The sequence below is a fragment of the Diplotaxodon limnothrissa genome, linkage group LG11 (genome assembly GCF_057381915.1).
Source record: "Diplotaxodon limnothrissa isolate DT_005_m linkage group LG11, D_limnothrissa_male_GT1.1, whole genome shotgun sequence".
Classification (NCBI taxonomy): domain Eukaryota; kingdom Metazoa; phylum Chordata; class Actinopteri; order Cichliformes; family Cichlidae; genus Diplotaxodon; species Diplotaxodon limnothrissa.
The window spans coordinates 20,939,780-20,951,876 of NC_140606.1; the positions used below are offsets into that span (position 1 = coordinate 20,939,780).

General features: G+C 35.2%; 1 protein-coding gene across 1 annotated transcript; it reads left to right on the forward strand.

The window, feature by feature from the left end:
* Positions 1–3,205: 3,205 nt before the first annotated feature.
* On the forward strand, positions 3,206–9,775 carry LOC146622670 (Schwann cell myelin protein-like). The gene is made up of 11 exons (XM_085364895.1): positions 3,206–3,266; positions 3,508–3,915; positions 4,008–4,328; positions 4,436–4,693; positions 5,648–5,923; positions 6,294–6,575; positions 7,381–7,662; positions 8,595–8,876; positions 9,086–9,191; positions 9,281–9,350; positions 9,767–9,775. Exons 1-11 carry the CDS (start codon positions 3,206–3,208, stop codon positions 9,773–9,775), a joined length of 2,355 nt encoding a protein of 784 aa, XP_085221021.1.
* Positions 9,776–12,097: the final 2,322 nt, after the last annotated feature.

The window sequence follows — 12,097 nt, forward strand, 5'->3', positions numbered from 1 at the left end:
TGATTACACATATTAGAAAAATGTCATGGTTAAGCAATTTTTAGATGTCTATACTTCTTTACTATAAAATCTTGCCCAATGACATTTAGCTGTAGTAGTAAATATAGTGGCTTAACTTTTTTTTTACTGTATTCTTGATGTATTTTGCAGATTTTTAACGGTTTAAGTTTCCATTTGGCAGATGGCCAACACTGACATTGTCTGGCCACATATATTTGAAAGTGTACAGCCAAAGTGTGACAAATGATCTTTGGAGTTTCCTTTTAGTGCTTTCACAAAATGCCATTTTAAACCATGTTTTTTGTACTTTGTATTCTTGCTGAAAAATGTACGTCTTTTTGCTTAGTAAATTTATTTTTTCCCTGTCTTGCATGAGATCATTTATTTTCTTTTTGAGTTTTTATCCGACACGTTCATCAAGTCAGAATGTTTATTTTGACCAAATCATTTGTTTTATACCAAACAATCTATTTCAAGCTAATGATATAACTAGCTTCAGTGGTTCTAATGCTAATGTCAAAAGTCCCCGAACACTCCTTAAGTACACAATAACAATGCACGTGTAAGGGTTCCTAAAAACAATATACAAAAGTCTTTATAGCTTAAAATTACAAGCAGTCTGCATGCTCACTTTCAACAAGCACACTACAGTTTACATATTATTTGGGGCTGTTTTTAAGTTGCTTGCTCAAACAACAGTTTTCTCATTCCAGCAGTCAAAATCAGGTTATGACAGTAATGATGAAATTCCCTTTTTTCAGTATGGTAACGTATTTCCCTACAAAACGAAGCGTGCAACATTTTCTTCAGGAAAGGCATATCAGTTCTAAGACATGGCCAACAAGTGCTTAAAGTGCAAAGAATATAAACAATTTTTGATTTTATGGCTACAAAATATCAACACTCTTTATATATTCATATACTATTTATTTTCATTTACTTGCCTCTAACAAGGTTTTGCATTCATCCTGAGCAGTATGCGCCATCTAGTGGCATCTTTGAGTAACATAAGTCAAGTACAACCAAACCCAGCATCTGTACTTAAAGACACAACAAAATTTTAAAAAACTCATCCTGCTTTTAACTCAAAATTATCTGTGATTTTTACATGATCATAACCTTAAATATTTTTTATAGTTTATGTTTTTAATTTATCCACACATATTATTAACCCTTAACACACTCTGTACACATGATTTTAACCCTTAGCGTTATATTCCTGGTGTGTCATGGTTGTTTTATACTTTACAGATAAGCGGACCACCTCTGCATCCTCACTAAGGGTGGCTCTTTTATGTTTGTTTCAGTTTTCAGCCCCTGAAGTTGCTGCTTAATCTTTGCTTATAGCTCCTTCTGCAGAGGTCCTCATTCCCATCTCCTCCAGATGTATTTTAGGAACTAGGAATTCCTCTAAGGCAACACACTGAGATAAATTTCCAAATTACAGGCAGAAGGATGGAGAAGAAAGAAATGGAAGCATAAAATGTGAGAGAAATGAGAAAAGCCCACACTCTCAATAACAGCCATCTCCAGATTTAAATGTCATGAAAATGTTATTCATGCTTTTGTTTTCTCTGCTACTGTAGATTACTTCAGCTCTTTTCAGCAGCACATTTTCTCATTGGTATTAGAAAATAGACCAACATACTGCAATCCTGGCTATTGACTTGGAATTGTCACTCATTCTTTTTAAAGCATGTGGTATCTCGGCTCCAAGTTAAAAGCACCACACGTGTTGACCCTATAGCAATCTTACATTCTCCCCTCACTTTTCTATTTTCTTATACAAGAACTCAAGAAAAAAGTTCAACTCAAAAAAAGAAAAGAAGGAAACTCTGGCCTTTCTGTTCCAGAAGGAGAGTTCATTTAAACCCTGAGTCAGTCACTGGGGTACTTTAGATCATCTGAAATTGTCCAACAATTCACATGCATTTCATCTGAGATTTTAGAAGCTGCCTTCTGGAAAAAGTACCAGAGCATCCGGGCCCTCACTACAGGACTACGGAAAAGTTTCTTCCCCCCAAGCTGTCAGACTGGAATGACACACACACACACACACACACACACACACACACACACACACACACACACACACACACACACACACACACACACACACACACACACACAATGTTACACCTCAAGCTTAACAAGAGGTTTCCATAGATACAGCGAGCACATCAGTGCCTTATATGGTGTTAAAATACACAGTACAGCTGTCACACAATACAAATACGTTACACAAAAAAAAAATGCTGAAGTATTTGCAGAGATGTTGTATGCAGCTGAAATGGGGAAATGCTGAGTGGCATTCTTTATTTTATTTTGGGCATTTTACTCCATTTAATCTACCATTTTAATACATGCAGTTTTTAGTTTTTGACAAAGCCCATTAATGGCAATATAGTTGTTCTATTTGTGGGTTACTCTGTTGAAGTCACAGAAAAAAAATAAAAAAAACAAAAAAAACACAATAATCACAATGATATGATTTTACTGGTATTTAAATTCCTCAAAGAACATTTTTCCTACTAAACACTAATTATTCAATCAATGAAATGAAACATATGTATATCATACATATGTGATATGTATGATACGTATGTGTGATGTAATAATAACTTTATCAAAGCCAGTCTGTAAAGTTCAGTGTTATGCTGATAAACATCTGGGAATCCTGTTGCAAAACGAAGGAAGAAATAGAAAAACGTGAGGAACAGAAACTTTGAATTAAAACGTCAGCACAGATCAGTTCGGACAGAAGAGAGAACAAGAACAAGACAAAAATAGGTAAAGATGGTTTTCAAGTTTATACTTTAAACTGCAGATGAACCATATTTTGTTATATTATTTAACCAATTTTTATCTTATTTATTTTATACTAAACTATTATTGATCTCACTGCTGTAATAACTATGAGTTAACTGTGTATAATACATTGATACAGATAACATAAAACTGTCCTGTTAAGTGCTTAACTATATAAAGATTAAGTCTTTGGAGCAGCCGTAGTCCTCGGTAAAGGATGTACACATCATAATTACAACATAAATAAGCATGTGACATAAGATGTGACTTTCATGAGATGTGTGACTGTAGCTGGAGTCTTTCATTTAATGTAATTTCCGAATGTTTATTTTTAGCATTAATACAAATTTGTCCAGTGGAGGAAGAGATTCAACGTGTCGAGCATCGGATATCAAGCATGTCTGTCCTCATCTTGGCAGCTCTGCTTTCCTCTGTGACATGTAGCAGTGCTGACATAAGTTTGTATCTTCTTCTAAGTAACCTCCTAATTCAGCTGATATTCAATAATCTTTTAACATTTGCATATAAAACTGTTTCATAACATGTATCCAGATTATAAATGATCTATTATCAACCAGAATTTATGATAATTTAGTATTATTACTGTCTCAAGTAGTAATGTATCAAGGATCAGACACGATCTTTTACTGTTTGAAACTAAAAACTGTCTATTTTTTTATATTTCCCTTGCATTAATAGGTGCCTCAGCCTGGGGACGACAACACTGTGTCAGTGGATACTGTGTCACTCTCAATGAGGGAGAAGTAACAGTAGAGGCTGGGCTCTGTGTTGTGATCCCGTGTTCTTATAGGACTGGTGATGGCTTTACACCTAAACATATAGCTTGGTATAAATGTGAAGTATCTGAACCAAGATGTGGTAATCCAATCATGATATTTCACACCAACAACAGCATTAAAGTTCAATCTGGGTTTAAAGCCCGAGTGTCCTTTTTGGAGCCTGATCTGAGCCAGAACAACTGCAGCATCTTCATTAATAAGCTAAAACAGTCTGATTCTGGATCATATCACCTCAGAGTTATTGGTGAACTGAATGGAAAACCTGATGGATTTTCATTCTCTCCAAGAGTGACTGTTTATGTAAAAGGTATAAAAATGTAGACTAAAACAAAAACATGCTTGAAGTCTTAAACACCCTAAATGTATAACCAAAAATCAAAAATGAATTGTTTCCATTAGGTTTTAAGCTGAAGCCCACAGTAATGATTCCCACACTGACTGAGGGACAGCAGGCCACACTCACCTGCACTGCTCCTGATCTCTGCTCTGGATCTGTTCCTGAAATCACCTGGACATGGAGAGGAGCAGGAGGGACTGAATCTTACATTACAGGAAACAGCACTGATTACAAGACTGAGAATCTGACTGATGCAACACAGAGTCCTGTCTCAACTTTGACCTTTAACCCATCAGCTAAACATCACAACACGAACGTCACCTGTAAGATCAGTTTTACAGGTGAAACAATTACAGAAGAGACTTCAACCTTGAATGTGAACTGTGAGTACTTTGCTACAAACATAAAATGTTGTGAACCTTGTTGAATTGTACAACTTTTGGGGAGAAAAATGTAAGGAAGTTATTTTTTTTGTCTTTTTGACTCATAGACTTGAAAGAAGTTAAAATACGTGGTGTTACAAGGGTGAAGGAGCATGAATCACTGAATCTGACCTGCAGTGTTGAAAGTTTCCCTCTATCTCTGATTAGGTGGTCCAGACTTAGTTCTGACACAAACCTGAAAAGTGATTCGAGATCAGCAACATTTATAATCCTAAATGCAACAACAAAACATGCTGGACAGTATGTTTGTACGGCTCAATATATGAACAATACTCTGAAGGAGAAAGTCACTGTAAGGGTGATGTGTAAGTTCACAATTTTGTGCTTTCAAAGAAAAAAACAATTTTTTTAAACGGTCTTCTGAAAAAGAGACAGGATTACTTTCATAAAGAACATTCCTGGAAAATGAATGTAGTTATAGAAATGGAAACATTGTAAATATTGTGTGTATATTCAAGAGAAAACCTCCAGTGAGATTCTACAATAATCAAATTGTCCTTTAAATGCTGATTGATAGAAAATAACTGTGCACATGTTAAAGACACTGTATCAGTTTAGTTTGTTGTTAACATTAGCATCTACAATTTAGTGCAGAAGCTCACTCATATTTTTGTGGTAAATGGTTATATGTTATTGTCTCCTTCCTTAAATAAACCAAGTAAATGTGCTGCACAGATTACAGGAAACCTCAGATCGCTGGGAGAACGGTCGTTAAAGAGGGAGATGTTCTGAATCTAACCTGCGGCATTGAAAGTTTTCCTCCAGCTCTTATTGTTTGGAAAACGTTGACTTCCAATATAAATCCTTACAATGGAACTAACAATGATCTGTACAATGACACTGGATCAGCTACACTTGTTATCCAGAATGTGGCAGCAGAACATTCTGGACAATATGTCTGTGCAGCAAAACATCTGGATACAGTTCTAACTGTAAATGTCAGCGTAACTGTGACTTGTAAGTAGACGGTAATAATCTTCTCAGATCTGCAGTTCACTAATACACATACGTTTATAAACCTGACAGGTAGTCAGCTTCGGTATTGTTTCTGATAGATGAAAGACCATTCTACCTCTTTTTGGTGTTTCAGTGACTATAGTGGAGAGCACTATTAGAGAAAAATAAAGCCAAAACAGAAAATTTCCCTCAGTGTGAAAAATATTGGATCCTATCACTGTATGGATCAAAGGTTATTTTTTAATGGTTTTTTTTAGTATTACATTCATTGTTTCATCCCACTTTACTTGTGTGTCCCACAGATAAAAGGAAACTTCAGATCACTGGCGATACAACTGTAGAAGAAGAAAATGTTCTGAATATGACCTGCAGTATTGAAAGTTTCCCTCCAGCTCTTATTGTGTGGAAAAAAATTAGTAGGAACACAAACCTTCATAGTGGAACTTACCTGTATAATGACACTGGATCAGCTACACTTACCATTCCAAATGTGACAGCACAGCATTCTGGACAGTACATCTGTACAGCAAAACATCTGAATACCACCGTGACTTCTTATGTTAGTGTAACTGTGACTTGTAAGTAGACAGTACTAACCTTCTAGTAAAGTTTAGAATTTCACATAATTGTATAAACATGATAGGTAGCCAAAAACCTTGATCTGTATTGTTACAGTAAGCCTGTTTTAAATGTCATGACATAAAGATAAAGGTGGGTAAGAAAATAGAAATACATTTTCAAAAATAAAACAGTAGTTATCAGGCCACAATGCACTGCCAGAGCAGCTACTGTACAATTTGGCATTGTTTCTCTGGAAAACTACTGGAGCAATGGAACAGTTTTTTGAAAGACATTCCCTCTTTTGGTGTTAAATTTATATTAAAATATTTTTGTTTTAGCCATTTCATCCTTTCTTTATTAAATAAATTACTAAAATGTGTTTCACAGATTCAAGGCAACCTCTGATCAATGGGAATAGAACTGTTAAAGAGGGAGATGTTCTGAATTTGACCTGCAGTGTGGACAGTATCCCTCCAGCTCTTATTGTGTGGAAAGATCCTATCTCCAACACAAACCTTCATATTGGAACTTACACTGATCTGTGCAATGACACTGGATCAGCTACACTTGTCATTCAGAATGTGACAGCAGAACATTCTGGACAGTACATCTGTTCAGCAAAACATCTGGACACAACTCTGATTTCTTACATCAATGTGACTGTGACTTGTAAGTAGACAGCACTAATATTTCACTATAATATATTGGAAAAGTAGCCATACTTTTATTTAAAGGTATAATAAAGTGTTCCAAAATTTAGAGTGTGATGTCCCTTCAACTTTTGAATTGTTAAAAGAGAAATAGAGGTGAATTGGTAAATTGAAAGAGAGATAACATAGATGATCTTATTATGACCCTTCATCAATACAAAATATCATATCATCAAAAGTCCACATTAATTAAAACACTTCCTAAAATGTTTAGACCAAATTATGACTACCTTACCAGCATATGTAAGTACTAAACACTACCCCAAGGAAACTTATTATCGATTGATTTGCCACTGTATTAAAAAATTGATTTTAATTGCATTAATGTTATTAATGACATTACTAACTATTATTCCCAAGGATATTCCCTCTTTTAGTGTTTTGATGTGAATAATACTGAGCAGTATGAGGAACAAGGAAACTTAAACCATGCCAACAAAAACATGCTGCCTATTTTACTTGAGAATGGTCAGACATCATCTTATCGAAAGATATTCCCACTTTCTGTGTTTAGGTATCTTGAATAATTATTTTGTTTCCCTCCATACTGTAAATAACGAGGACATTGGTGTCCCTCACTGCATCATCAAGGCAAAAATAAAGCCGAAACATGCTAGCCAAAATGCCCCCTACATGGAAAAAGTATTGTACAAAATCACTCTCTGTGTCAAAGGTTTTGTCATCCATTAGAATATTCCAATATTTTTGTTTTAGCCATTTCATCCTTCTTTATCTTAAATAAATTACTAAAATCTGCTCCACAGATTTAAGGCAACCTCTGATCATTGGGAATACAACTGTTAAAGAGGGAGATGTTCTGAATTTGACCTGCAGTGTGGAAAGTATCCCTCCAGCTCTTATTGTGTGGAAAAAACCTAGCTCCAACACAAACCTTCATATTGGAACTTACACTGATCTGCACAATAACACTGGATCAGCTACACTTGTCATCCAGAACGTGACAGCAGAAGATTCTGGACATTACATCTGTACAGCAAAACATCTGGACACAACTCTGACCTTATATGTTGATGTGACTGTGACTTGTAAGTAGACAGTACCAATCTTCTACTATATTTAGGTCAGCTGTGTTCTCACCTGTTTCCATTCATTGTCAATATGCAGTGTATTTAAGCCCTCAGTTTCCCTCAGTTTCTTGTCTCGTCATTGCCTATTCCTTATGTGTGTTGTCAGTTCAGTCCACTTAATCAGTTTAGTTCAACCTTCCATGTTCTGTTCATCCCATCTTTATAATAAACACCATGCCCATAGTCAGTCAGTATGTGTGTCCTGCATTTGGGTACTCTCTTTCCATTCCCAAACACCTGACTCTCAAGAAAACGTTCCATAGCACAGAGTGTGATTTGCCTTCAATGTTTGAATTCGAAAAAGAGAAATACAAGTGAATTGAAATCTAATTATGGATGAGATACCAATATTACTTCTATTCCCAAGGATATTCCCTCTTTTAGTGTTGGGATGTGAATCATGGAGAGCAGTATGAGGAACAAGGAAACTTAGTCTTTCATGATTCTTTAAAGGTTATCTTGAACAATTCTTTTTTTGCCCTCCATATTATAAATTGCTGAATTCTGTTCCACAGATAAAAGGAGACCACTGATAACTGGGAATACAACTCTTAATGAGGGAGATGTTCTGAATTTGACCTGCAGTGTTGAAAGTATCCCTTCAGCTCTTATTGGGTGGAAAAAAGTTAGTGACAACACAAATCTTCAGAGTGGAATTCACACTAATTTGCACAATGACACTGGATCAGCAACACTTTTCATCCCAAATGTGACAGCAAAAGATTCTGGACAGTACATCTGTGCTGCAAAACATCTGGACACAATTGTGACCGTAAATGTCAGAGTGACTGTGACTTGTAAGTAGACAGCACTAATCTTGAATCTGAAATTCATATTCATACCAAACTCACAATTTACTTTTTTTTATGATCTGGCATTTCTTTTTACAGGGCTATCAAATATTCAAAATGGTTCAGGATGTGTGCTTCAGTCACAGGTCTTGACCTGTGTGTGTATCATTGAAGGGTTTCCTTTACCTACCATCCAGTGGTTGCCCCTCAAGAACAACACTGAGTACTCTGTCTTTACTGCTGTGTCAAATGACACAGTCAACAGCACTGTCAGCCTAAATGTAGAAAAGCATGGCAACATCACTCTTGAATGTGTCAGCAACAATGGAAATGAAGAAGCTAAAGAAAAATTCACAATCCACAACAACTCTAAAAAATATGGTATGTTTTCAAATAAACAATTTTTGACCGCAACAATTATTTTTTTAGTAACACATAAGAAAACATTTAACTTGTGCAAAATATAATGAAGTAAAAATTTTTGACCGCAACAATTATTTTTTTAGTAACACATAAGAAAACATTTAACTTGTGCAAAATATAATGAAGTAAAAATGTGGTTTTTTTCCATGTTGTTCCTTTGAGTGCAGAGCAACCGTTAGATTTAAGCAAGGGATACCTAAAAGTCATCGTTGCCTTTTTGATTGGGACACTTCTTACAGCAGTTGTTTGCTTTTTGGCCAAAAAGTATTACAGGTACAGCATTTACTTTTCTAATTATTATTAGGTTTTCTCTGTAAATAAGGCTGAACATGAATTTGCTTCTTAAAAAATATAATTCTCAGAAAAAAACAGAAGAGCTCTGGAAACCTTCATGAGACTTTGGAGATGGACAGACGTCAAGATGATCCACAGGTAGTGATGTTCATGTGGCATTTTTTTTTTAATATAACTGGTATTATATGAGTTTTTGCTCACATGTCTAGAATGCTGAAGTGGCCATATTTACACTTTATTGATTAATATTTCATAATTGTTTTTGCACTACTAAAAGTCTGCAAAGTTGCAAAGATCCAAAGCTTTTGAAATTAAAAACATTAAAACCAATTAAAATAAACCAAAGTACTGCATGTGGATTATAGTGAAGTTTTAACTTTTTAAGCATTGAAAGAAGTTTCATTTAAACTGTAAAAAAGGTTTCTACAATTTGAAAGGAAATGGGCCATTTTCATTCCACAATGAACTGATTTCTTTTACATACCCACCATTTGTCTGTCCGCCAAGTTTAGTTCAAATTGAGAAAGTTAATTTGTGCATAATTTCACTAACAGATCAACTGAAAACATATGCGTTAGAAGAGAAATAACTGCTCATAATGCCAGTTATTTTGCAAGTGTTAAAGCCTGAAAACATTTTTATGAATTGTGTTGGGATTCAGTTTGAAATGTGTATGGTCAAACTATAACGTTTTGTTACCCATGCTCATAGAGTTATGACTACAGATACAGTACAATTAAGGTTGTGTGCCAACCAAACAAATTCACTAATCATAGCAGACTGGACTTGCAGACTAAGCAGGAAAAGAGATGCTTTATAACACTGAAACCTGCAGACTTATTCTGGTGAACCAAAATCTAATCATGAACCTATAAATGAGCAAAAATGCATCTTTAACAGCCATGATCAAAAACAACAAATACAAAAACTGCAAAGCATGACAGTAATTCAAGATTCAACGTTGCATCAAGTTGATTATCAGGCCAAAAAAAGTCACAACAATTTAATAACAAAAGAATGTAAAGATACCAGATAGAAATGAACAACTAATATTATTTACTTTCTATCTAACAGGTATATGATGGTTCCCTATTAGAAGAAAATCAGACTCTGATCTTAAACAGTGGACCAAAAGAAGTGGAGTATGCTGACACTAATTTATCCCTTTGAAAAGAAATAGTGCCAGGGAAGCATTAAGGAGGAAAGTGATAAATGATGCTCAAATTAAGAAAGTAGTACAAGAAGAAGGTGGAGATGATGGTGGAGAATAAGGTGAAAGAGGGGGAGGTGGTGGTACTGGAGATAAAAGACTGTTTTCCAGAAAAGGAAGACGGACATAAGGATAAGAATTTGTTTTAAATCTCCATCATGGTCAGGAAAAAGTGCTTGTGGCCAATATGGTTTTTCAGTTTCAAAGAATAAATAATCAAATGTTCCAGTGTCAGCTTGTCTCTCAAATTATCCGAAATAGCATGATATTTTAGAAAAATGTCACAGTTGATACAAATTTTAGATATGTCTTTATTATATTAAAATCTTCAGTTTAATCTTAGTCTTAAGTCTATGTGTTGTGGAATGATTTTTTCCTGTTTTATTGTTGAGATGGCAAATGCCCACCCTGAGATTGTCTTGTCAGAAACATTGAAAAGATATAATTAAAAGTGTGTACATTTATTTACAGTTGCCCTTTTTTACCATACAGCTACTTAATATTTTGTTCTCAGTAATGTATTTTTCCCAGTTACCAAACTTCATATCTAAGGTCATGTATTTTCTTTTCTCTGAAAACCTCCAGCTTGTAAGAAATTTCCTTATGTTATGTTGGCATGGGTATCCACCATATTGTTCCAGTGGCATTTAAAATTGAATGACATAAATTTAATTTATACAGAGCCAAATCACTGTTGCCTCAAGGCATTTAATATTGTAGGGTAAAAAATCCTAACATATAAAACTGAAAAAAACAAAACAAAAACAAAACAAAACAAAAAAAACAGTGAGATTTGACACTTTTGTTTGTAGTGAGTTTTTTTCTCCTCTACCCTTCACACCATTCACCAATAGGGGGCAGTGTAACCCAGCAGCGGTACATGACAAGTCAGATACTGTGGAGTTGTGATCCTGGTGCTGCTGCACCATGTCTGATGGTTTAGTCAAAGTCAGAACACCTATTCATGCTGTAGCAGTCTGAATTGTGTAACACAAGCAAATACAGGATCATATGTCATAGGTATGTAGTGGAGAGGAGGGCCCAAATGTAATCTCACAGATAGACTGAGTGAAACAAACAAGCCGTTTATTTAGGCTGATGACCAAAATACAAAAAAGGTGAAACACAAAATACAAAAGGGAACTGAAAACCTCTACTTACAGAAATAGCAGACTTACCAAAATAAAACAGGAAGTGAGATAACTGAAGGGGGAAAACAGTCACATGAAAAGACTAAGTGCACCGGGCTTGAGACAAAGAGGGGAATAAAACCAAGGCAGCTGCTAAGAGGGTAACTGCATTGAGTAAGAGGGACAAATACAAGAGTCAACACAAACATTAGGCAAGCCAGGAATTTATAATACTTAAATAAACTAAACTGGAAAACAGACCCAGGACCATGTCATTGCAATCAGTTTCTGATTTTATGCTTGTTTGCACTGCAGACTGTTTCAACATGCAGGTCTAAAAATCACGGGGGGGGGGGGGATAAAATAATTTAGCAGAAAGCAGGGACATGCAAACTGACTCTGACTGAAACCTAAAACTATATTTAAAAAAAAAGGCAAATAATTTCCAGAGAAATAATGAAAATCTGAACCGCTTGCTAAGAATTCAAAACCACAAACCCAAAGAGACATAACCGAACAGAGAATATTTAATAATAAACATGAAT